This window comes from Megalobrama amblycephala, linkage group LG1, assembly GCF_018812025.1.
Source record: "Megalobrama amblycephala isolate DHTTF-2021 linkage group LG1, ASM1881202v1, whole genome shotgun sequence".
NCBI lineage: Eukaryota > Metazoa > Chordata > Actinopteri > Cypriniformes > Xenocyprididae > Megalobrama > Megalobrama amblycephala.
This window is the reverse complement of record NC_063044.1, coordinates 49,220,269-49,247,365: the sequence shown is the minus strand read 5'-3', so window position 1 is coordinate 49,247,365 and position 27,097 is coordinate 49,220,269. Positions and strand designations below refer to the sequence as shown.

The following is a 27,097-nucleotide window of genomic DNA, read 5'->3' as shown; positions in this document are numbered from 1 at the left end:
TACTTCATTAGGTTGGTAAATTAACATTATATCAGTTAATGAAATACGTTATTTTACCGTAAATTTAACAGATTTAAAATGTAAAATTCACATGTAACTCCGTAAGTATGTTTACGGTTTGATGTCATTTTTACAGTATTGTTCTGGTAACCACAGCTGCCGGTATTTTTCCGTAGAAACAACGGGATTTTTTTTACAGTGTATATATTAGTATTGTGCTTCTCAGCTTGTGGAAAAGCTGCTTGTAATGAACTTTGATTCATCATGTGACTTTCATCACCACTGTGTTTGGTGACTGTCAGTGTATTATAAAGGTACAAAACAGATATTAGTACTTCATTAGGTTGGTAAATTAACATTATATCAGTTAATGAAATACGTTATTTTACCGTAAATTTAACAGATTTAAAATGTAAAATTCACATGTAACTCCGTAAGTATGTTTACGGTTTGATGTCATTTTTACAGTATTGTTCTGGTAACCACAGCTGCCGGTATTTTTCCGTAGAAACAACGGGATTTTTTTTACAGTGTATTGATGCAAGATGCAGAATTGCAATTTGAATGTTTAAGGAAGCAGAAATTCATGTAACAGTTTACAGTTGTTGATTTTTAATTGCTTTGGTGCAATTTTCACAAGCAATTGGTAATTTTTCAAAACTCTTAGTACTAATATCAGATCATCAAAAGTGCACTTTTTTCAAACATTTCTGCATATTTTCAATTGTGTTAGTACAATACACAAAATCACAAAGTATCCTTTTCACTATGCAAAATAAATGTTTCATCTATATAAATGTTTCATTCACAGTAGGTGCCTTCCATAAAGTTCTTACTATCAAAGTTTTCATTTGCATCTCTTTTTGTTCAATTTAATACATTTGTCTATTATTTAATCCAAATGATCTTAATGGTTAATCAATTAATCATTTGGTACATCTCTAGATTTCTATAGATACAGACTGTATAGATAAAGTTTCTACTTTGTTCCGATACAGAAAATCCAAAGTACTGAATTTTTATTTTACATTATAAGCGATTTATCTTTGATTATAACAACTATAGGTTCAAAGTATGTATGTGTGTGTGTGTGTGTGTGTGTGTGTGTGTGTGTGTGTGTGTGTGTGTGTGTGTGTGTGTGTGTGTGTGTGTGTGTGGTCATGGTATTCCCTATGTTATGGGGAACAAATGTCCCCACCAGTATAGTAATACCAGTAAATTCTGACCTTGCGGGGACATTTTTTTGGTGCTCATGAGAAGACAAGCTTATAAATCATACAGAATGATCTTTTTTGAAAATCTAAAATATCAGAAAGTTTTCTGTGATGGGTAGGGTTGGTGTAAGGTGATGGAATATACAGTTTGTACAGTATAAAAACCATTAGGTCTATGGAATGTCTCCATAAAACATGGAAACCCAACACTGAGACACACAGTGAGAACATTTACTGTATTGGCGGCAAACTCTCTCCTCGCACAAAACCTCGTGGCAATTTCATACATTTTTTTTTAATTGCTTTGGTGCAATTTTCACAAGCAACTGGTAATTTTTCAAAACTCTTAGTACTAATATCACAACAGATCATCAAAAGTGCACTTTTTTCAAACATTTCAGCATACTTTCAATTGTGTTAGTACAATACACAAAATCAAAGTATCCTTTTCAATACACAGAATAAGTGTTTCATCTATATAAATGTTTCATTCACAGTAACTGCCTTCCATAATGCTATTACTATCAAACCTTTGATTTGCATCTTTTCTCATTCAGTTTAATACATCTGTCTATTATTTAATGCAACTGAACTTAATGGTTAATCAACGAATCATTTGGTACACCTATAGATTTCTATAGACACTGATATAGTTTCTATAGAAATTATTTGCAAAAAAAAAAAAAAAAACAGCTCATAAATCATATGAAATTATATTTTTATAAAATGTAAAAATGCAGAAAGTTTCTTGTGATGGGTAGGTTTAGTTGTAGGGGATAGAATATACAGTTTGTACAGTATAAAAACCATTACACCTATGGTGAGTCCCCGTAAACCACATACCAACAGAGGCAAACAGAGGCATTATTATGGTATAGAGACTGATACATTATTGTAACTCACTCTTTATCTGTAAAGGTTTACTACAGTATAGATTCAGTCATATGGTACAGTGAGAACAATTACTGTATTGGCAACAAAACTACACAAAACCTCATGACTGTGTCATACTTCATCACACCTTTTGATAACACTGAATAGATACTATTACAAACATTATGGATTTTATGTCAATTATATGATTTAGTTAATAAGTGTATTTTCTAATGTGGCATCTGTAGCCTGTGTAACTGTTATTATTTCAGCAACAAGGGTGATTTGAAACATGTATCTTGCAGTGTTTGCTATTGAATTAACTGATTGTTAAAAGTACTAAACTGAAAGAAGACCATACTGTTGTTTCGGTGATTAAATGTTCTCATTACATATCAGAATGATCTTGTGTTTTGAAACAGTAATTATGTAGAATACAAATTTGTACAACTAGAATGAAAGCATGAGATCAGGATGTGAAAGAATGACTAGCTGCGTTAAAAGTGTGTTCATTTTGGAGTTTTGTACTAAGAGTTTTGAAAATATACACCTTACTGAATAGTACCAAAGTGAATTAAAAAAAAAAAAAAAAAAAAAAAAAAACTAAAACAGCAAAACTTCTAATTTATTTTGGAATGTTTTTTTTTTTGTAAGTTTTGAAAAATGTTTAAAAATCCTTGAGGATGGATGGATGGATGGATGGATGGGAAAAGGTGACCACTTCTGAATGTAGCACAACCCTGCTGTTTGCTAACATTATATGGAAAGTGATTCAAGTAAAATCTGCTCTCTTTCATTTACTTTTGATGTTGTTTATGGACGTTAGTTATATATTACACAATATGATGGTAAATTAAGTCAGGGAACTCAAATGACTGGTGGTTCTTCATAAAACCTTAGCAAACTTTATATAGACCTCATCCACTCAGTCACAATTCCTTTGTCATGCAACATGTCCGTGTTACAGTAAAAGATTCACGTGACTAGCTGAGACTTGTACTAAAATTAGCCTGTGCATCTCTCCATCACCAACTACTCTGTCATAATGATCTGCCTCCCATTTACCATCTTCAGTATCGACAGTTTGTCTCATGAAGATGATTCATGGACATGATTTGATGTGCTAAGAGCTGGCTCAGTGCTGCAGATGTAGTGATCAACCCTACATACTCACGGGCCGTGTTAAAGGATAGTTTTCACATCGTATCACACAGAGAACATTGGGAAGGCTGTGCCAATCAATTAGCACACTGCCTCTTTTGTCAAGGTTGAGGCTGGGAAATAAGCCTAGCTGGCCTGTTAAGAGCCTATTGATTTTACACTGCCTACAGTCAGAGGATACTAGTGCAAGAGCAGAACGTACAGTGTCTAACAGTGTAGCATTTGCAGCAGATTTGAGACCAGTTTTGTGACAAACGATTGAGTGTAAAAGTACTGCTGGTCAAAAATTAACACAAAATTGAAACTTGCAAAAAGTCCAATAACTGTCATACTGTCAGTGATATTTTAAAAAAGTAATATATGGGAGGTGTCTACAGCATCAGGCAAGAATAACATTGCTTTTAATTATTTTTTTGTAAAATAAAATATATGTTTTGCAATTAATAGGCATGACATACTGCATAGATGAACCACACCCACTTCACACTTAGTACCACCCAATCAGTTCACCACATCATCTTTCTATGGTCACCACAATCCATCTGTGCCTTGAAAAAAACTGCCCTTTGACCTTGCGGTGCTAATTTTTCACTATCCCAATCTTCTATTGTAACTATTTACTTCCTCATATAATTATATTCACTCTGTTTCTTATTTGGGATGTGAATTATAGCAATATGCACATGCCCATAGACACATAGAATGTATTTATCCCAACACTGCAAAAAAAAAAAAAAAAAAAAGTCTTCTTTTCCAGTTTTCAAAAGACCTTAAAGTATGATAAATGTACTTGAGAAGCAACAATGCATAACACATTAAGACTTGTTTTGATTGTTTACATCTTGAATGTAAGTGTTTTTCACTTACTTTTACCTTGTACTTTATAAAGTGATGAATTTGCCAGAGCAGTAAAACAAAAAGAAGAATGAAGTTTGCCATCCATCCATCTAAAGGATTTTTAAGCTTTTTTCAAAACTTACAAAAAGCCCATGCCAAAACAGGTACAAAGTACATTTAAAGTAATTTTCTGTAGTGAAACAGGCAACTTTTTTTTTTTTTAATTCTAGTCTATATAAATATATTTTAACGTCTATATACAATATAGATAATTTATATGGAAATATTTGTTTTTATATGAGCCATTCTGCATGTGTACTGTTTGTTTTGCTCATTTTTAAATAAGTCACACACGGGTGAATCAGTCTTGCTATTTATCATGTTCAAGATGATGCATGGGAGAAGTGTAATAATTATGTGACAAAGTTAAGTACTCAATAAAATAAGAATATCCTTTATATGGTATATTTCATGCATGTGTGCTGCTCCAGTTGCTCTTCAACAAAAGTGTTCAGCAAGAGCCTCTTTAACTCTGCTGTTCCATATGAATTACTGTCAGGGTGGGCTGAAGGGAACCTAACACCCCTTGACCAAGATGGCACACCTTTTGGTTCACCGGAATGTCCTGTTTGTGTCAGCTGTCAGTCATTCAGAAACAGATCCGCAAGAATGTAGTCATATGCAAACTCATTAACATGCTGTGTGCATATTATATTTAATTAGTGAAGCTTTCTGATCAAAGTGATTTAGTTTAATCCAGGTACTGCAAACAGGGATTGAGTACCGTCCTCAAGGACAAAATGGTGAGGTCTCTGATCTCAGTAACTCCCCCTTCTGAGATAAATAAATTCTTTAATGTTTGTGTCTAGCACCTCTTCAAAATCAAGCTTTTTACCCACATTGTTCTAGATATCTACATATGTGGACAACAGCCTATGAAAATACCACATGAAAATGTTTAGGCCTCCAAGCTGCTTTTAAATGGTTTTCGAGCCTATAGCAAAGCATGTCACTAAACAATCATATAGTATTACAGAGGCGCCCCTTACTGGCAGAAGTAGGGAACTGATCCAGATCAAGGATTCTAGCTGTCACTGTTCACTCTGTGTGTGTGTGTGTGTGTGTGTGTGTGTGTGTGTGTGTGTGTGTGTGTGTGTGTGTGTGTGTGTGTGTGTGTGTGTGTCTGTGTATCTGTGGACATGATAGTATGATTTACAAGCATAGCACTGTGCGATCTAACTGGTTTCATCATAACACATCTGACAGTGATTACTTTAAAAATATTCCAAATACTCTTGACATTGTAATAGTAAATGAGGTTATGAAATCTATATGTATCTTTGAGGTGGGCTGCTGTTTTGACCTGTATATGGATACTTGTTTCCATTCTAAACTATTGAAATATCATCCACTGGTAGATGTCATTTACCAACTTGGATATTGTTTATTAATAATTCTGGTATTTGGAAGTTTAGGTCATGTCCATAAGAATGTGATCAGGGGGATGCAGTTAGGGGGGCTGCAAAAAAAAAAGGAAGCAAAAAGGCTTGCAAAATTCTGCTCTGTTTCAGCCATCATAAGGAGCATGCAAATATGGAGACGGAGATGTTTTGTTTATCCTTAATGTGTTGAGAATTATAAATGGAAAAACCTGTACAAGTATGTGATCCATGAATTGTAGATCTGTCACCTTGCCAAAGACCCTTCCCAGAGTATTGGATCTTGTTTTCATTGTAATGTCTTTCAGATCCAAATAAAAGCAATCAAATGTGTGTGTCTGTGTGTGATATCAGGACACAAATGTGTATAATGACATGGGTATGACATAGGTATTACAAGGAGAGGGTGACTTATAAGGACATTACCCCATGTCCCCATTTTTCAAAAGGCTTATAAATCACACAGAATGAGTTTTTTTGAGAAAGTAAAAATGTGCACAGTTTCCTGTGATGGGTAGGTTTAGGGGTAGGGGTAGTGTAGGGCGATAGAAAATACGGTTTGTACAGTATAAAAAACATTACGCCTATGGAGAGTCCCCACAATTCACAGTGTGAGTGTGTGAGAGAGAGCGAGAGAGCGAGAGAGAGCATACTTTTCCATAGATAGAGCTTAATGGGAAAAACATGGAAATGGTTTGTTATATTTATTATAAATGTAAATAAATATATTTATATTTATATATGGTCAATGTCTTTGTTAGTTTTGCTTCTTTTGCTGTACACTGTAAAAAAAATCCCAGTAAAATTTACGGTAAAAAAACGGCAGCTGTGGTTGCCAGAACTTTACCGTAAAAAATACAGTAGCAACGTAAAAAAAAAATCTGTTAAATTTACGGTAAAATAACGTATTTCATTAACTGATATAATGTTAATTTACCAACCTAATGAAGTACTAATATCTGTTTTGTACCTTTATAATACACTGACAGTCACCAAACACAGTGGTGATAAGAGTCACATGATTAATCAAAGTTCATCACAAGCAGCTTTTCCACAAGCTGAGAAGGACAACACTAATATATAGAAGGTGCACACAGTGTCATTCACACACACACTAAACACCATCATGGTAACATGCATGACATTTTAAAAATGCAATAAACATTAATTTAACAACATTAGATGTAACATAAAACCCTAATGTACATAACTGATTAGAAAAAAATGAGAAAAACTAAGAAGAAACAGAGTTATTTCAACAAAAATATATCAAATGTGAAGTGTCATGCAGGGAATTGTGGGAATGTCAATTTACGGTTTTTCACTGTAAATTTTACAATGAATTGTTATTTTTCACTTCCAAAAACTGTGAATTTAACGGTATTTTACCGTAAAATTACATTAAATGTACCGTTAGATCTATTACAGTTATTCACCGTATATAGTACGGAAACTTTCTGTAAACCAATTGACAGTTTTTCACCGCAGCATTTTTACAGTCTTTTACTGTTAAAATCACGGTCATTTTTTTACAGTGTAGGCTGAAAGGACATCTGACATAACTTTGGGACATTTGTAAGGACATTTGAAAATACTTTTAGCTGTGTGTTTCCTGAAAACAAAATTGCACGTCTTAGAACGATCGTCAACAAATCAAAATCAAGCATATAACAGCCCAGTATGAGCAATAACACATGAGTAGGAGGGGTGCCATATGGCTCAGGAAGATATCAGGAAGATATGGAGCTCACATCTATGAACTTTTTCACTTTTTCCTTTTAACATTGTAAAGGGCTCACATACTGTCCATTTTTTTCTCATTTTGGGCTTCATAAATATAATTGTTTTTACATAAACAAATGGAAAAGACACACTGTAACTTTAAACTCAGTTGTGTATTTCAGATGCTGCCCCTTCCACATTCAATGTCAATTGTTATTTATTAATGTATTCAGCTAATAACTGTTGTTAGAGATAAATATAAAGCATTTATTTATAAAAATAAAAGTACCTAATTGACAATGTGCTGTTTTGTTGTTTTTATGTTAAACCCAAAGACTACATATTATAAGAGCAGTCAGATAGAGGGGTAAAAAAACAATTTTAATTAATAATACTAATATTAATGAAAATCAACTATTATTAAAAAAGTTATTTATAATACCATTAAGGTCCAATCTCTTTCAAAGCCAAATTGTTCTATTTATCACCAAAAAGGGTTCTGCTATTGCACAAGCAGAAGAACCCTAATTTGTTACTGTTTACAATCATTTTGCCTAAGAGTGTATAAGAGAAATGCTGTGAGAAATGCTGCCATAGATCCAACAGAACAAAACAGAGTAATACAAATTGTGAAGCAGTCTGTGTGATGTTAGTAATATTGCATGGCTGGAAAAGCCTCTCAGCCAATCAGATTCGAGAACCAGAACTAACTGTTGTTTACATATTTTTAACGTTTGCTGAATTTAATATTATTAACATTTCATTCTTCTCTCTAAAAACTGGTCAAAAATCATGAGATTAATCACAAGAGCCATAGTATTTACCAGTACAAAATAACTGTTTTTTGGCTGTTTAGTTGTTTTGTTTTGTTTGTCAATATAATAATCAGTTACAATATTTTGTTGATTTAGCAAGTGTATTAGCTAGGCAAAGTATAGTATAAAGCTTATTCACATAGTGAGATTTTTTTCATTTTTTTTCATTTTGTACATGTATTGTTATGTTTGTTTGTTTGTTTGTAAAGCACTTGAAATAAGTGAAGTGTGTAATTACAATCACTTATGGATGTCATTCTGAATGTGCCCAGTGGCAGATCTTGAACATAACTCTATGCCTGTGCTTCAGTTGCTACTCTTTGTGGAAAACCTTGCCAGCTTTAGCTTGTAAAGTTCTGTAATTTATTCCTCCTGTCATCTGTAAAACTTATCAAATCTACCTCCTGCTGAGAGAGAGCGGCTAAACTCTTAGAAAGGGTCTGTTTCTGGAATATTCTATTAGACGACTTCTTTCATTTATATTTTTTCTCAACAAATATATTCAATAGTATAGACTCATGTTTAAATTCAAACAGGAAAAATAAATTACTCATTTACAACATTAAATGAGTTTCAGTGCAAATTGTATGTAATTAAGACTTTTATGAAATAACCCTTCTGTTTAAATCCTTTTAGGGTCTGTACGCTACACAACTTTGATGAACTGCGAACTGAATCTAATGTCTTCAAAGTATGGTAAAAATCTGTGGAAGCTTTGGATGAATTATTGTGCAGTGAAACACATATATTAGAGGGATGTGTTCTGCCTCATTTTCTGCTTAATCAGTGACACAAGGGCTACATTGTGTGAGTGTGTAAGGCTATTTTGGTTATTAACATAATTCACAACACAGGCACATAATGGAAATCCGAGAAATTTGATATAACTTGTCAGCTATAACTAAAACTGAAATAAATGACTGCAGTAAAGCAAAAATTAAATTTTTATATGCATGAACATCTATGCATTAAAGATTTAGATATCAAATAGGCTAATAAACCGCATATTCATTTTCATCATCATTCATTCATCATCATAAATCAGTTTATGTTATTGTGTACCATAAACATGTTTCTGAAGGCAGGTTTCCAAGAATTCACAATTCATATACAGAGACCAGGTGAAAAATGTTAGGAGAATATTTTTTGTTTTCTTTTCCAACTTTGAGATGGGGTTTAGCGAAAGATTTTGATTTGATTTATAATGCCCATAATCCATAAAAGGTCTTGTTCAGACAGGCAGTTAAAATGATATAGACGCACAGGTAGAGGATAAAGGAAAGTTATATAGAGAAAGGTGAAGTTCACACCAGACAAAGGTATGCAAGTCTCAACCACTAAAAGAAGCTGTCAGATATATACTGCACATCACATGAATGGAGAAAGAAACAAACGTATGGGGCATGGCCAGGTTATATCTGAATCTTTCTCTAGTGAACTGTAATAGAATACATTCTATTACACGAGTGAATTTGTCAATATAAATTTCATGTAAAAATAGGATTTAATTCATTTGAACCTTAATAAGTTAAGTAGATATTGACTGTATATTGCTGAATGCAAATATCGTTGTTTTTATTTTGAAATGTTTTAGAGTTGTCACAAGATTAAATACATTATTTTAAGCAGTTATATATCTTTCAAAACTTGAATATGATTTTTGGGGAGGGGTTTCTGAGCCCAATGTAGTACCAATATTCAGAAAAATCTGCATTGTTCCTACCTGAACAAATGTAACCGCTTCCTTTAGACCAGTGGCAATGTGTGTCCTGTGCATGTTCTGCAGAAACCGGTACATGAAGAAAACACAGACTATAGATTAGTCAATCTAATTAACTAATAATTCATTTTTACCTTGACTGACAAATTTACATGTATGAATACTAAATTTGGTTAAAAGAAGTAGATTAATTAGATAATATTCCTTATGATAAGGCATGTCATAGGAGACATAACCAAATAAGATGTTTTCAAAACACAGTTAAGGCTGGGCATGATAAAGGAACAGGATCTGACCAAAAACAAGCTGAATGAGGACAACTACAAAATAAATGAAAGCATGTTTCTGCATGTAAACCACAAAATGTACAAAATATATCACAATTATATCTGTTTACATGATAGTAATTTTATGTGTGAGGAAATATTGAGGAAATTCCCAATTTTACTCCACAAAAGAACATCAACACAGCCATTCCAAAATGATAGGACTGGAGACAATATTAATATCCCTTTAAAAACAAAGAACATAACACAACGATTATTATACCTAATGGGGGAAAACCAACTAGAGTATCAGCAGGATCCAGTATGAATGTAGAGAGAGCTGAGGACAGGTACACTGATCAAGCATAACATTATGACCACCTTCCTAATATTGCATTGGTCCCGCTTTTGCTGCCAAAACAGCCCTGACCCGTCGAGTCATGGACTCCTCTAGACCCCTGAAGGTGTGCAGTGGTATCTGCACCAAGATGTTAGCAGCAGATCCTTTAAGTCCTGTAAGTTGCGAGTTGGAGCCTCCATGGATCGGACTTGTTTGTTCAGCAAATCCCACAGATGCTCGATTGGATTGAGTGAATTTGGAGGCCAAGTCAACACCTCAAACTCATTGTTGTGTTTCTCAAACCAATGGCAGGGTCCATTATCCTGCTAAAAGAGGCCACAGCCACCAGGGAATACTGTTTCCATGAAAGGGTGTACATGGTCTGCAACAATGCTTAGGTAGGTGGTACGTGTCAAAGTAACATCCACATGGATGTCAGGACCCAAGGATTCCCAGCAGAACATTGCCCAAAGCATCACACTGCTTCGGCTGGCTTGTCTTCTTCCCATAGTGCATTGTGGTGCCATGTGTTTCCCAGGTAAGCGACACACACGTACCCAGCCATCCATGTGATGTAAAAGAAAACGTGATTCATCACCAGGCCACTTTCTTCCATTGCTCCGTGGTCCAGTTCTGATGCTCACGTGCCCACTGTTGGTGCTTTCGGCGGTGGACAGGGGTCAGCACGGGCACCCTGACCTGTCTGTGGTTATGCAGCCGAATATATGCAACAAACTGTGATGCACTGTGTATTCTGACACCTTTCTATCAGAACCAGCATTAACTTCTTGAGCAGTTTGAGCTATAGTAGCTCATCTGTTGGATCGGACCACACGGGCCAGCCTTCGCTCCCCACGTGCATCAATGAGCCTTGACCACTCATGACCCTGTCGCCGGTTCACCACTGTTCCTTCCTTGGACCACTTTTGATAGATACTGACCGCTGCAGACCGGGAACACCCCACAAGAGCTGCAGTTTTGGAGATGCTCTGACCCATTCGTTTAGCCATCACAATTTGGCCCTTGTCAAACTCGCTCAAATCTTTACGCTTGCCCATTTTTCCTGCTTCTAACACATCAACTTTCAGGACAAAATGTTCACTTGCTGCCTAATATATCCCACCCACTAACAGGTGCCGTGATGAAGAGATAATCAGTGTTATTCACTTCACAGGGGTCATAATGTTATGCCTGATGGGTGTATTTTTAAGAAGCATTTTTACACCAGAGGGGGCAGCATCCATAACTACAGCATAATCTTAAGGAGTGACTGGAATTATATATTTAGAGAGAAATTCAGAATAGGTCAGTCCTGCAACTATATCATCATTACAATACTATTTCTCAAGAAATAAAAACTTAAATCATATAAAATATGCTTATTATTCTAGATAAAACACTTGTTTGGTGAGTATTTGAGTTTATAGATTCCAAGAAAAAAAGCATCTCTTTTTTTGAAAATTAAATAGTTTAAAAGGAAGTTTGGTAATGATGTAGTCACAGAGCAAAAGGAACTGAAAACCACCAACCTGTGGAAAGATAAAGTGAGATATAATATTCAAGATAGATATTGTTGTGCTTTAATCCAGTGGGTTTTGAAGCTGTGATTACGGGTGGTAAAATCTAATAAGTTCAGGCCATCATAACCACAGACTTATGCTACTTATCCTCACAATTCACTCAGGAAAGAAAGCACAGGTCGCCCTCTGGAGATATCCAACAGCCATTGCAATTCAATTGCAGTCACCCCGTCCTCTAAAATCTATAAGGCGGGATTTCCACCCAAAGCATCCAATAGAAACAGGGGACACGGGATGCGATTCCTGACTTTCCCGGCGTTCTTCCTTAAATCGTTTAAACCAATCAAAGAGATCCCGCCTTCTTGACAAAGCACATCTTTGGGTATGTTTCATGTATTGACATACCTCGTAGCAAATCAGAGGGGGAAAGCGTGACCCTCTGCCCAATCACAAACGAGGACGTACTTCCGAAGCTTATAAATGACAAGGTGACAGTTTTCACGGTGTACTCATTGCCTCTAGCTGCAAGCTTGTCCCTGTAACCCCGGGCCCTTGTGTGCTGTATCTAATCGGTGAGTCAGGTATTCTCTGCATTCATATAAATACACATAGTAGGGGAACCTCGCTTTTTAAAGCTATGGAAATGTGCGGACGTTTCTGATCCGGCTAAAATAACTGCAGTTTTCCGGTGCCATTCAGAGAAGCGCGTTGCTAAAGCTCCGCTAGCTGCTTGTCAAAGTCATCTCGAATGAATGAATGAGTCCCTTTGCGATTAGGTCTCGAGACCTCAACCCGAAGAGCAACCGGTAAATAACGCCAAAGCTCCTCAGATTCACGATTTATTAGTGCATTTTAAATGCACGGACGTTTTATTCTCGTATTGCTCGTGACACTTGCAAGATGTCTGACTGGGCCCGCATCAGCCTGAAAGCTCGCGCTGCGCTTGCACCTTCAAGTGCAAGTGTTTTAATACTGTAATGACATTTACATATATTTTATGTCTGTTGTATGCATGTTATAAGGCAGTTCATATGCGTTTATGTTTTACGTAAGTACCATTCAAAGCTGTTGGTGACCTTCAGTCTCCAGACTATCCGCGCGCTCGTTTTGCTGGTAAGTTAAACGCCTCAAGCTTAAGACTCAAATTAACCTTAGAACCGATTATTACTGTCATTTTCTGCTTAATAATGTGTTTAAGGCAAGAAGCACGGGCATTATGCTCAGGCTGTTCAAAAGGTTGTCCAAAGGGTGACCTGAAATGAGTGAAGTCAATGTAACAAATATATATTTATAATATATGAAAAACTTGCATAACCTTTCTCTCACTTTGCAAATTGGGTACAGAATTTATTTTTTTGATGGACTTAGTTACTGCTGGTGTCAGTGTCTCAATGCTGTTTTAACAGGCTCTAATAACCTCAGGTTTGATGGCTGACTCCATCTCTATCTCTTAAGTCTCTGTGTCTTGAGTGGGTGAAACCTTGTGTTGGGTGTTTTGAGTACAGTAGTACATAATGACCTTTATGCTGCCATATGTTTGACCACTGACTTAGAGGGGATGTGCCCTCGGCCTAAGAAAGTTTTGGTTGGAGGTTCCCTTGTCAAAGCAGGTCTAGGTCCTTTATATATACAGACCATCTGTCATTTGCTTTGGATGCTACAGAAATTTTGGAACACTTAATATTAGCTTTCTTTGAACTGTTTGTGGGGTTTTTGAAATGTACTGATGGCTTGACTTGATTTAAATTGAAAGTCCCTTCAGTTGCCATTGAGTTGTAGTCATCTTTAATTGATAACTTAAGTGTTATGGCACAAAACACGTTTTGTTGCCGACATTGCTTCACTATGTGTAAGGGAATGACATCCTATGTTGATGACACTGGTGCCCTTTTCTTACACCTGTCTAACATCTTTCTTCTCCACAGGCTTCAAACATGTACGCATGTGCTAAGTTCGTCACCTCACCTGCTGTGGTATGTATTCAGGCTCAAATACTGTCACATTCCATTGACCGTTTCAGAAAATTACCTTAATGCCATTCTTTTTAGTGTATTGTATTTTCTAGTGTCTATGGAAATTGTCTACATATAGTTCTAACCATGTTTATAATCATGCATTTAAATGCTGCTTTTAAACTTAAGCATCTGCTAAAAGCATAAGTGTTTATCCAAAACAACTTATAAAAGAGGATAATAAGCAACTGACCCTTCGCAAAGACCCACGGCCCTTAGTTACTGTTGCGTTGTCCGACAAGTGAAAAATACATCGGGGAGCAAAGAGGTCACTGACATGTCGACAGACAAGACAGAGCGGGTTACTTCTGATATTAAAGTCCCAGCTTTCAAATTGTGTAATTTTAAGAAATTCGAACATTAAAAACAATTTTGTGGCTCTGTAATGTCGTGACATTGCTGTAGCACCTCAGCTCAAGCGGCTCGTGAACCGATCATCTCTTCATACTAGTTAATTTATAGCATCAAATAAACATGAATGAACATCAGAAGGAATGTTGTCAGTACATTAGGGCTGTGACGGTGGCAAATTTTTACTACTGCGGTGGTAAATCGGCAACAACCGCCGGTGTTGCGGTGGTGGGGTCCGAAAGGGGGTGGGGTTTGGTTTTTATTCAAACTAGGGTGCTATATATATATATATATATATATATATATATATATATATATATATATATATATATATATATATATATATATATATATATATATATATATATATATATATATATATATATATATATATATATATATATATATATATATATAAAAATCAGAGGTTGCGTTAGACTTGCGTTTCGCCGTCATTTTGATGGACAGGATCTTAAAAAAAAAAAAATCCATCATCAGTAATTACCTGTCATTTTAATCTTTATATTTTAATAAGACATTTAATAGCTTCTGATTTCGTCCACATTTTCATTTTTATTCACGAACTTACAGGATAAGCAAATAGGCATAGGCTATGCATTTATTTATATTATGAGAAGAAAGTTGTACAAAGACTGCGTCACTTTTCATCTTGAACACTTGTCACGGATCGTGAGTGAATGCGATCATCCTTGCCTCTTTACTACTGTACAGAACGAAATAAACATGTATGAAAATATAAAATAAGTTGAAAGATACAGTAGCTTACCAAAATCTGTATCACGTCAGTCAACAGTGTTGCAAACAATGTCACATAACATTATACTTCAGAAAAGCCATTCGTTGACCATAAACTCATAGTCACCAAGAAAAATAACTTTAAAAAAATTATGTAAGCATAAGTAACTTTTTATTATTATAAAACTGACAAACTAGGGTGCTCGTCTGTGAGTAATCAAGCGCATTTTCATTTTATTCTGGAGACTGAACTCGTCCTCTGCTGCCACACTGGAGTGCACTCACCACCAACTGGACAGGGGTGGGAATTACAGTCACAAGCTACATAATCTGTCAAAATGAAGGAAGGGCTGCAGATTTTTTCCGTCACTGCTAAAAAAAACCCATGACAACCGTCACAGCCCGACTGTACATACCATTTTTCAAGTTCAAGTCCACCGAGGTTAATCTTCTAACTCCTGACTGCTTTGTCAGACAAAATGGCAGATTCGCAGACGTTATGACTGGTTATGACTGGTTATGACTGGTTATGACTGGTTATGACTGGTTATGACTGGTTATGACTGGTAAGATCGCTTGCCAATCAAACTCCCAGCGACAGGTCAATTCCTCACGGAGCCAGCAATATCCATAGTATAGTGTTCATTTGTTTTAAGATTATTAGTTGAAATTAAATTGATGTACCCTGGATCTTTGCACTCTCATAAAATGTTTCAATCAGAAATATGCTTAATGTTAAGATTAGGTAATCGAAAAGCATTTTTCTCATTCTGAAAGTTTCTTTCTTCCCATCAGGTCCGCGGAGGATCCAGGGTTTTGGCCCGGCCTGTTTCAGTCCTGTTCAATAGACCTGAAGCAAGAACTGAACAGGTAAAAAAAAAAAAAAAGGCACTTCCATGTGAATGCCCTGAAATACTTTGCAGCTTCTCTTGCACATGCTCAAATGTCTTTCCCTCTCTTTCAGGCAGCTCTGTTGCCAGTCAGTGAAGCGACCCTTCTTAATGTAACCCGGGGCTTCCAGACCAGCGCTGTATCCAGAGATATCGACACAGCGGCCAAGTTCATTGGTGCTGGTGCTGCCACGGTGGGTGTGGCCGGATCCGGAGCTGGAATCGGGACAGTGTTCGGCAGCCTTATTATTGGCTATGCCAGGTAATCAGTCTTTAAAATTAGGCTCTTAAACTTGGTTTATTTCTTGTATGTAGCTTATGCCTAATCGCTTTTTCTTCATTTACAGGAATCCCTCCCTGAAACAGCAGCTGTTTTCCTACGCCATTTTGGGCTTCGCTTTGTCTGAGGCCATGGGTCTGTTCTGTCTGATGGTGGCGTTCCTCATCCTGTTCGCCATGTAACTTGGATGTCTTTTCTTCAAGCAGTTCGACTCCCTTGATCCGGAGATTGGAACTCTGATGCGCAGCTTAGGCCGTGGCACCGCCATTCCAACAAAACTACAAGAAACTCTCCCTTTTTATGTTCCCCTGTACCGTTTTTCTCTCTGAACGTTTTATGTAAGAACTCAATTCACATAAGACCATCTGAATAAATGGTTGAAATCTGTTTGCTTTTGTGTTTGTTGTTTATGCTATAAGAATGTAGAGTCTGTTGAGGGAATGCAGACTAGCCTGGTGTTTTTGAAAACTACATTTGAAGTGGATCAAAACCTTTCAAAGTTGTCCTAAAACCTTCTTTTTAGGACAACTTTGAACCTTTTTTTTGATCCACTTCAAATGTTGACTACTATATATTGGATTTGGATTGACTAACTTTTATTCAAAACCTCTTTAGGCTGCCCAAAGTCAATCTAAATGTTCTAAGACTCATTGTAGAGATTTGTATTGAAATCTAACAGATTTAAAAATATTTCTTGCTTTTGATTTGTCTTCCCATTTATTCACCTATCATTTACTAGCTTGCTATGAAACCTCTTTTAAAATTAGGGCAGTGCAGAAGCAAGTAGTACTAAAAAGTTCACACAAGAATGTGACTGCATTCATGGTTCATCTTACAGAATGTGAAACACTTCAAGAGTCTGCATGCTCTAAGTAGTCATCAAAGTGTGAAATTAAATCAATACTTGACTGAAAAAAGGGCAAACGTGACCTTTGTCAATGACAAATTTGCAATTTTTGTCTATGCACCTCATTTCAACTAGTTTGAAGGTGCAGTGAGTTCCTGACTTCATCTTACAGAACAAAATGACAAAAATTATATATTTCTCTTATCTCAGCCCCACTAACTCTGCTGGAGAGGAAAAAAAAAAGAAGCTTAAACCAGCCTTGGTGGGTTGATTTAAACTTTTTCAGAACCAGCTGCTGATTGGTCAAGCTGGTGCGCAGGTGGTTTAATTGGGAGGCCAGTGAAGTCCAGGTTGCTCACTGCAGAGTCATGAGTGGAGTGTGAAGTCTCTCTAGATGTAGAAAGTCCAATCACACCCTAACCCTACCCAAAACTATCCCTCCACCCATGAGATCCACAGAGGTGTAGCTCGACTAGGTCAGGCTCAACCCAGGACGTCCAGAGAGGTGTGAGCTGGACGTCATTTGGCTCTGCAGTGAGCACCGCTTGGTCGACCTCTGAGCGAATATTGACTCTTATGAGCCGGTTCTTTTTTAGTGAATCAAAAACATGCAGCGCGACCAAAAATTTCTGATTCCCAGTTATTTTTAGTGAATCAAACACTAATAATTCGCTTACTGTACTTTTAAAACACATTTTGAGTGGAACTGCATTTCTGTTATCCAAATATTCTAAAAGAATCTTTAATGGAACCAGAATCGTTTCCTCACAACTCCCATTCGGCTTGAACCTCCTCCAGGAGTGCACAGCTAGATGGCACTATTTCCTTCTGAATGAGGAGGAAGTGGAGAGAAATGAAACAACACTGATAAACAGGCCAGGCCGAACGAGGGGCAACTACGTTTACGTGCGTTTGGACCTTAAACTCAGCTGCTCATTGATGCGAATGTTAAATGCTCAGCTAATTCGGGTAATACACTAAATTCAGCGCTGCTTTCGACATAGGTTGTTATAGTTGAGGTCAGAAGAGGGGAAAGGGAGAACATGTAGGAGTCATTTCTCTCTTCCTGCCCTCCTCTACTTGCCTCCGAGCGAGGAGAAACAGAAACTGCAGAAGAAACTGATTGATTTGACAGCTGTTCAGACAGTTTGTGGCTTCTTCTGTCTCGTCGACGATGGCGGATAGCGTTGGGGAGGAGGCCAACGGATCGGTGGGGATGGCGCAGGACCACGGAGCGCAGTTCTCCGCGAGTTTGGGTAATTCTATACCGGGGCATTCATCAGCCTCCTCGCCTCCGGCAGAGACCGGCCTGTCTGTGGTCGCTCCCGGGATCGCGCATACCATCACTCCGGCCGTGGAGAGCGGACTCGGTGTTCTGACCCATGCGCTCGACTCCACGGTCCCCGTGGCCGTTCCTCCATCCCTGCCGCCCGGTATCGGATCAGGAGTCCCGGCCGGAGCGGGCCTCCTGTCCCAAATTCACGCCACCTCCTGGGATCCCACGTTAAGCACCGACTGGGACAACGAAAAGGCGTCTCAGCAGTGTATTCTCCGGATAAAAAGGTAATGATGGACTATCCTATATGGTCTGTGTTTGTTTTAGGAAGTGTAAGACAACTTTTTTAAGTTCGCCTGCGTGCTGCATTGTTAATTTACTGTCCCATCCAAACATATGTCAGAATGCTGAATGAACTTCAGATAACACATTTACATTTAACTGGTAATTGTTTCCTTTTGGCACAATAATAAATATCACACTACAAAAATATAAATATTATAAATCTATGAAATATATATACATGTATATATATATATATATATATATATATATATGTGTGTGTGTGTGTATCATATCATGCATATAAGCATAAGTATTATATTTTTTTATATATGAAGACTTCAGATGCAAAAGCCTCTAAGTGCCGTCTGGAATTATCTTCTAAAATGAGCATTTTTATCAAGCTTGTATGTTTATTTTCAGTTATCTCACTTTAATTGCAATGAAAAGGACCTATTAATTGCCATTAAAGTGGAATTACTGAACCTAAACATAGGAGCTTGATTAAAAAATGCTTAAGTTAGAAGAAAATTTCAGACGGCACTTAGAGGCTTTGCATCTGAAGTCTTCACATATAATAAAATATGTCTTAAGCCACCACCAACTTTGTTGCGTTTTAATGACCATCCATATTTATTTTTTGGTCTTTATTGTGATACAAACAAGAAATATGTATACAAAATGTAAAAAATAAAAAATACCAGAACAAAATGGCTTCTTTAAGTGTGACCTCCTGGTCTTCTTCCAGTTTCTCAAAGAAGAAAATCTGAGAACCTTCTCATCAGATTTTGAAAGTTTTCTTGGCCTTCCAGTCCTTTTCCATCCCATTTAGGTTTAAGAGAGCCAATTTCTGGCTATTGCTCAAGTGTAATTAGAGCCTATAGAATTCATTATCTTTATTACATTAATGCAAAGTTGTTTCATTCTAATTTATTTTCATCTTAGGTATGCATTTCTTGCTTGAGAATGATGCATACAAATTTGAGTAATTTATGTTCAAATTATGCACTTTATTCACCTGTGAGCATTATTATTTTCTGATGAATGCACAGTGCTGTAATTGTGCAGTTAGGTATCATTCTTTAGACATCTACCAAATAATGGCATGAACCTTTTAAGTAGTTCTCAATAAAAATATTGCTCAAACTAATGACCTGTCAATCTCTACTAGCCTGGCATTCTGAAACATTTTCCAGCCAAATGTTACAAGCGTGCCCGCAGATTAATCTGTTATAGGCGACCGCATTTATAAGGTACAATGTTGACACTCTAAGGAAATTATCACTTGGCAGTGACTTTGGCCTGGGCATAATTTGATCAGACTTCCCCAGAGGACTAATAATGGAAATGTGGACACGAAAATGAAAGCACTCGGTTACAATGAGTCAGTTATGTTTGTGTAGTTTGGCTTTGTATTACAGGCATTCAGTGATCTGATGATTTTCTTGGCAGGGTCTGTATGTGGCTTCTGCTTCCTTCTCGTGCTTTGAGAAAAATGGTGCACGCTGCCACTGATATTTCTTCATGTGAGTGATGCCTGTTTGTTTTTAATGATTCTGTGAACATATTCTCCTCTTCTTTCCTCTTTTTAGAGACATTATGTCCATCTATAAAGAACCTCCTCCGGGTATGTTTGTGGTTCCTGATCCTCACGACATGACCAAGGTAAGCATCAGCAGACATTTCCCTCACAATTATGATGATATTTGAGCATTTCGCTCGCTCTCCTGTGTTCCCTCCCTCAATCCTTCCTTGTATTGTTATATTCTTACTATACAATGAATGCTTTGATTGCACATGCAAAGTTAATGCATTAGGTTTCATGAACTAACAATGAACAATACTTTTACAGCATTTATTATTCTAGGTTAATGTTCATTTCTACATATACACTAGTGTTCAAAGGTTTGGGTTTTTAAAACAAATACTTTTATTCAGCAAGGATGCATTAAATTGACACTTAATACGTTTACAATGTTAAAAAAATCTATTCCAAATAAATGCTGTTCTTTTGAACTTTATATTCATCAAAGAATCTTGGAAAAAATGCATTATCGTGTCCACAAAAATGTTAAGCAGCACAAATGTTTTCAACATTGATAATAATAATAAATGATTCTTGAGCAGTAAATCAGCATATTAGAATGATTTCTGAAGGATCATGTGACACTGAAGACTGGAGTAATGATGCTGAAAATTCAGCTTTACCATCACAGGATTAAATTATATTTTAAAACATAGTAAAAACTGTTATTTTAAATTGTAATATTTCTAACAAATACAGCTTTGATGAGCATGAGAGAGACTTCTTTAAAAAAAAAAAAACATTAAAATATATTTTTAACACTTTGTATTAATATTTAAACAAGTTGTATATTTTAATATTGTGTATATTATGTGTTAAAGTATCATGTTCAAGCATCAATTAATGAACAATAGTATATTTTAACACTATACTAAATTAAGAAATGCTGTAAAAGTGTTTTAAAAAGTCATGAAAATTGCTGTAGTGTATGAATGTATCAGGTTATTTTTTTTCTGTTGTGGCCTAGAAAGGTGAAACCCTTCAAATAAACCCTCTTCCTCCTCTTGTCTCCACAGATTCATGCCCTCATCACCGGCCCCTTCGACACACCATATGAGGGTGGCTTCTTCCTCTTCCTGTTCCGCTGTCCCCCTGACTATCCCATCCACCCTCCACGCGTCAAACTAATCACTACAGGGCACAATACTGTTCGTTTCAACCCCAACTTCTACCGCAACGGCAAAGTTTGCCTGAGCATCCTCGGGTAAGACACATTTCTTGTTTAGGCTTTTATTGGATTCTCACAGATATTTTACTTAGCCACTTTTAGTTCCAGAGTTAAGGCCTGTTCACACCAAGGACGATAACTATAAAGTTTTAATCATTCTAATTCTTTGAGAGTAGGTTGTCACACCACAACTGTAACAATAATGACACAGAGGATCAATATCGTTGGAATCACTTTGAGTTATTTTTTTTCCAGCTGATAAATGATAAAAACAATAAAATCAGAATTGTTGGAATCAATTTCTGATGATAAAAAAAAAACAATTAAACGCTTCAGCACAATACAACCTGATATAATTTATCTTAATCAGCAAAACATTTTTAAATGTACACCAAAAACTTCTGTTTCAAAAACATTAAAAAATCTTACTGATACACACACACATTTTATTTTTATATATATATATATATATATATATATATATTATTTATTTCGATGTATCAATCTATTGTTATCCATAGTAGATGCTAATAGAGTTAGATTTATAGTTATCATTCTTGGTATGAATGAGCTTTTACTCAGATCCCAGCTGTTTCTTTCTACAGCACTTGGACTGGTCCAGCGTGGAGTCCCGCCCAGAGCATCTCCTCTGTTCTCATATCCATACAGTCCCTAATGACAGAGAACCCTTACCACAATGAGCCAGGCTTTGAGCAGGTACTACTTCTCCCACATTCTTGCTTTAGAAGGTCCCTATGCGGTCCTCCTGTAATCTGTGTTTTATTTGGTTCACAGTGAAAGCTATAGTTTATTCTGCAATGTCATCTATTTGCTAGGAAAGGCATCCAGGTGACAGCAAAAACTACAACGAGTGTATCCGCCACGAAACCATGCGAGTAGCTGTGTGCGATATGCTAGAGGGTAAAGTGCCGTGTCCTGAGGCTTTGTGGTGAGTGATGATCCCTTCGCCATTTCGCATAATCTGGGTCCGTTTTAAAGGCTTGTAGCCCGAACTAAACTATTTATTATTTATTACTATTTATTCATTTTTCCAGGAGCTCATTGCTTCTACCTTTAAATGCTAACAGTGTTTGTAAATTAAAGGTGCTAAAGAGGATGTTTTGTTTTATACATTTTTGCAATATTACTTGAAACGGTCTTTACTAACTGATAAAAGACTATTTATTAGGTGCACTGAAAGTAATAATATTAATATACATCATCTGTGCACGTGGTAGGGCCTTAAAAACATCAGCCAATCGTTTACGAGATCATCGCGTAAACGATTGGCCCTCTGGCTTGTCAATCACTGCCGTGACGTTCCTTGTGAGAGACGTGCGCGGATTGACCCTCTGGCTTGTCAATCACTGACATGACGATCCATGTGAGAGACGCGCGGCTGCGCGCTCCAGTACTTTCCACACTCCACAGGCGCTGCATGCAATGTTTTTGTCAGGAGACAGGAGTAACAACTGCAGATTATGAGTTACCTGCGGTGAGTCCGACATAATGAATCCACGGCTTTAAGTCGCGCACACACTTAACGATTGTTAGGCCGATTATGAATGTAAATTGATACTTATGACTGATCGCGCTCAAACGCGTCCAGTCAGAGCCAGTTGCTTTCAGTCTGCGATTACACTTGGTGTTCAAATTCCATGTGAAAGTATATAAATCTGCTTCAGGAGCAGGAAACAATCGCTGTATGTTGAGCATAGTCAGAATGTTTTAGCTAGTCGTTAAGTGTGCCCGGCTTAATAACACAGCGAATGCCGGTGGTAAACACTCGTGTTCCGATACTCGTGCACGAGTTTTGGGAGGCGTTCCCTCTAAATGAGCTGTGAAGGAGGGGGGTTGTTCTTACCCATGCGCTCATTTCAAAAACTCAGTCGACAAAAAGAACCTCTTTAGCACTTTTAATTGCCCAGATTATTACATTATTAGCTAACTGCATTCTTCTTAAATTGTAATTTTGACATGCATTCTCTGTAAAGCTGCTTTGAAACGATATGTATTGTGAAAAGCGCTATACAAATAAATGTGAATTAGTATTGCCAATTATTAAATGGTTAAAGTTTTCTTTGGAAATTATATTAGTTATCAAAAACAAGAATTTGTAAATCGTCAACCTTGAATCCATTAGAATTTTTTAATACTTGTATAGGTTTTTAAATGGCCAACACACCCTTTTAAGAGCATTGTTTTTCTGTTCCTAGGAGCGTGATGGAGAAATCCTTCCTGGAGTACTATGATTTCTATGAGGGGGTCTGCAAAGAACGTCTGCATCTCCAAGGGCAGAACATGCAGGTAATGCAAACGTACTTTGCTACATTTCATGTTGTGCCATGTGATGTCATTTCAATTGTCGTCATAACATTAGAAATACAACCTTATGCAAACATTTAGCATTGTGATTTTACAAATGTTCCTATTAGCTGTGGTGAGTCATTCATGTCAGCATTTACAGAAGACCAAAAAGAACAAAGAATGTGACGTTCAATCACACCTCGTAGTCAAGAGAACTTGAGTTGAGCTGAATCACTGAGTACAGCCTCCATTCGCCTGCAGCCATTTCTGTGGGATTTTCAGAGTTGTTATTGTTCTCAAGTCCTGCTATGAATCAGTTTTCAGGCATTTTGTAGTCGTGTCACATGTAGTTAAGTGGAACTGTTGCACAGACTGTGGTTGAATTGTATTGTTTTTGTTTAATTTGTGCTTACTTTTTCTATAGTGGTATGATTTTGTGTTGTAAAATATATATAATTTTTGGGGGTATTTTGGTTGTCAAAGCTTTGATGCCAAAGCTTTTCAGCTTAATTACTCACATGCTGATTTGCTGCTCAAGAAACAGTTCTTATTATTATCATGCTTAATATTTTTGTGGATTTTTTTCAGGATTCTTTGATGAATAGAAAGTTAAAAAAAAAAAAAAAAAAAAAAACAGCATTTATTTGAAATGGAATGTTTTTGTAAAATAATAATTCTTTATTGTCACTCTTGATCAATCTAATGCATTCCTTGCTAAATAAAAGTATTAATTTCTTACCCAAAAAATAAAGTACTGACCCCAAACTTTTGTATGGTAGTGTATTATATAGTTTAACGTAAATAGTTTTTTTTTTTTTTTTGGTGTTTTACAACTTTACAATCGTTACCTTAAAGTAGTTAAATATCTTAAACATTTTATTCTGTCCTTTTTGATCCCTGTCAAATGTGTGTATTTTGATGCATGTCTTGCAGGATCCTTTTGGGGAGAAGAGAGGTCGTTTTGACTACCAAGGTCTGTTGACTCGTCTCAGAGCCATCCAGAGGCGACTGCGGGAAAAGTGCCCGCCAGAGGACAACGACGGCGACTCTGACTCGGATACCAGCTCGTCCGGCACCGATCCGGACAGTCAGGGTAGCTCACAGCCTTAGAGTGCCCTCTAGGGGTGTGAAGCAAACAAAGGTTAGATCGTTTCCCTTTACCTGCAGCTCCGGACTCCTCAAGCGAGCACAGATGCAAGAAGAGCTGGAAAAAAAACCCCTGGAGAATCCGCTCATGGAGAACAGAGTTAATTTTTTTTTTTTTTGCTCTTGTGTGCTGGCCAATGACTGCCTTTTGTTTTGCTGTTTATTTTTTTCCTTGATGGAGAAGAGGTTCAGGCAGGAGGGGGAATGAGGGCCTTGCATATAGATGTATGTGTGCGTGTGTACATTTGTAAGTGACAGAGATGTATACGCCGGCTCCTCAGCAGGTCACCACAGCCTCTACCTTTTGAGTCCATGTTTCTCTGTCTCTTGCTGCATCCATTGTAGAGCTAAACAGAAAAAAGAAGACATATGAAGTCAAATAATTCATAAAGATAATAAAATCACTCCTAAAACAAACCTGTTTACTTGCAAATGCACACATTTCTTTTTGTTCCACTGTTTAGTCTAATCAGAACGTTTGTTTTTCACTAATGAAATCAGAGATACAAATTCACAATGAATTGAACACCACACTTTAAGAGCAAGAAAAACGGATGCAACTTTAAAGAAATGTACATATAATTATATAGAGAAGTTTTATTTTAATGTTCAATGTTCTTAAAATGCTATTGAACTGGTGAAAGTATCAGCAGCCTGCCAAGCACTAATGGGAAAGGTTGCCTTTTGAGTGTCGTCGACTCGTTGGAAATACAGTTTCGTTTGGTGATCTTAAGTCTGTCTCTAATCGTGAAGCTGTTGAGTGTCAAAAGAGACATCTGTTCTTCTGTTGTTGTTCTGGGAATAATCCTGAATTTTCAACAATGCAGAAACATACTTTTACATGCTTTTTGTTGCTTAGACAGCAGTTCCACACCAGCCTCGATACTGCTACAAATGTCCTTCTCTTTACCGGGGATACTGTGGTCACTGGTGTCCTCATATGCAACAGGATTAGGCTGCGTAGTACAGATTTGGAGAAGAGGAATGGGATAATATTTAACCATTTCTTGACACCATGGTTCTATCTATGCTCCAATTATAGTTTTCATGAGAGTGCACCTACATATTTTACAACTATCTATTGCAATCCATCCCTTTAAATATAGTTTCCCACAGCATGATGAACCAACCAAACTGGCAGCCTTTACTATTCTGTATACATGTACACTTATAATGCATTTTATCCATGGAAAAGCAGATACTCTTGGTTCTCTTTTGAGTGATTAACCACACACACACAAAAATCCTTTAGCAAAGTTTTATTTTCTCAAATGGGCCCAAGTACAGTTCTGAGGTTTTTGCATGTGCTATCATTTTGATGCAGTTGATTTCTCTTAAGCAATAGAGAATATATTCTGGTCTAGGGCATCATATTTTGATAAGACAGCACTTGTTAGGTTGCTTGATCGTTTGACTATTAAGTCTATGTGTCTTCTAGAACGCCCTGCAACAGGAAACAGTTCCTTAACTGTGAGTTTGACTTTGTGATGTACTAATGCTTTTCCCTTGTTAGCGAAATGAGAATGAATTATGTAAATAATTAATGTATCAATTGCAACTATAAGAAAAAATATATATAAAACTGATTCTGATTACTTGTGCCTCTGTTTGATTACATTTGTTTCATTGATGCACTGTTTTCACTGTGAGTTTTTTGGGATCACTAAAAAAAAGTATCATGGTTTCCACAAAAATATTAAGCAGCACAACTGTTTCAATATTGATAATAACAGGAAATGTTTCTTGAGCAGCAAATCATATTAGAATGATTTCTTAAGGATCATGTGACACTGAAGACTGATGCTGAAAATTCAGCTTTGCTGTCACAGGAATAAATTACATTTTAAAATATATTAGCATAGAAAACATTTTAAACTAATATTTAATATATCTTTTTACTGTATTTCTGGTTAAATAAATGCAGCCTTGGTGAACATAAGAGACTTGTGACCCCAAACTTTTGAAAGGTAGTGTATAAAAATCATGCTTAATTTTAGTAATTCAGTGCATATATTTCAAAATGTCATCAGGTTTCAGTGTTTTTAGGTCATATGACACATTGAAATATCCCTTGCCATTCCTTGTCTTTCAATCAGTTTTATGCAGAGTTTGTGAAAACACAATTCACATATTCATATATTTCTAAAACATGTTGAACTGTGACTGATTTGGACAATTAGGATTTTAATTAAAATGCCTTGCTTGAGTTGAAATGTTCAGTGCACATCAGATCAAGACAAAATAATAGTTGCATTTTAGTTTCAGCGCACAAGAATGTTAATTTAATTTA

General features: G+C 36.6%; 2 protein-coding genes and 1 long non-coding RNA gene across 6 annotated transcripts in view; 2 read left to right on the top strand and 1 right to left on the bottom strand.

The window, feature by feature from the left end:
• The window catches only part of LOC125273035, a 36,244-nt gene extending 23,901 nt beyond the window's left edge, over window positions 1-12,343 (bottom strand). For 2 of the 4 annotated variants that reach the window (XR_007185992.1, XR_007185990.1), the window contains exons 1-2: window positions 11,917-12,323; window positions 9,785-9,841 (exon numbers count right to left, since the gene is read on the bottom strand). This is a non-coding gene — a long non-coding RNA (uncharacterized LOC125273035). Of the gene's footprint in view, window positions 1-9,784; window positions 9,842-11,916 lie in introns of all 4 variants that reach the window. The other 2 variants (XR_007185994.1, XR_007185989.1) reach the window with 2 other exon arrangements.
• Window positions 12,344-12,346: 3 nt separating this feature from the next.
• On the top strand, window positions 12,347-16,583 carry atp5mc1 (ATP synthase membrane subunit c locus 1). The gene is made up of 5 exons (XM_048198272.1): window positions 12,347-12,479; window positions 13,833-13,880; window positions 15,822-15,896; window positions 15,991-16,178; window positions 16,264-16,583. Exons 2-5 carry the CDS (start codon window positions 13,842-13,844, stop codon window positions 16,376-16,378), a joined length of 417 nt encoding a protein of 138 aa, XP_048054229.1. The 5' UTR covers window positions 12,347-12,479; window positions 13,833-13,841; the 3' UTR covers window positions 16,379-16,583.
• Window positions 16,584-17,868: 1,285 nt separating this feature from the next.
• On the top strand, window positions 17,869-26,402 carry ube2z (ubiquitin-conjugating enzyme E2Z). Its single transcript, XM_048198259.1, has 7 exons — window positions 17,869-18,606; window positions 20,194-20,266; window positions 21,203-21,390; window positions 21,960-22,071; window positions 22,191-22,303; window positions 23,571-23,661; window positions 24,595-26,402. Exons 1-7 carry the CDS (start codon window positions 18,218-18,220, stop codon window positions 24,769-24,771), a joined length of 1,143 nt encoding a protein of 380 aa, XP_048054216.1. The 5' UTR covers window positions 17,869-18,217; the 3' UTR covers window positions 24,772-26,402.
• The last annotated feature ends 695 nt before the right edge of the window (window positions 26,403-27,097 follow it).

Excerpts from the sequence above, each read along its gene's own strand:
- atp5mc1 (XM_048198272.1), top strand. The coding sequence starts at position 13,842 with ATGTACGCATGTGCTAAGTTCGTCACCTCACCTGCTGTG. Across the intron at positions 13,881-15,821 it reads TCGTCACCTCACCTGCTGTG|GTCCGCGGAGGATCCAGGGT; the intron begins GTATGTATTCAG and ends TCTTCCCATCAG. Across the intron at positions 15,897-15,990 it reads CTGAAGCAAGAACTGAACAG|GCAGCTCTGTTGCCAGTCAG; the intron begins GTAAAAAAAAAA and ends CCTCTCTTTCAG.
- ube2z (XM_048198259.1), top strand. The coding sequence starts at position 18,218 with ATGGCGGATAGCGTTGGGGAGGAGGCCAACGGATCGGTGGGGATGGCG. Across the intron at positions 18,607-20,193 it reads TGTATTCTCCGGATAAAAAG|AGACATTATGTCCATCTATA; the intron begins GTAATGATGGAC and ends TCCTCTTTTTAG. Across the intron at positions 22,072-22,190 it reads ATGAGCCAGGCTTTGAGCAG|GAAAGGCATCCAGGTGACAG; the intron begins GTACTACTTCTC and ends TCTATTTGCTAG.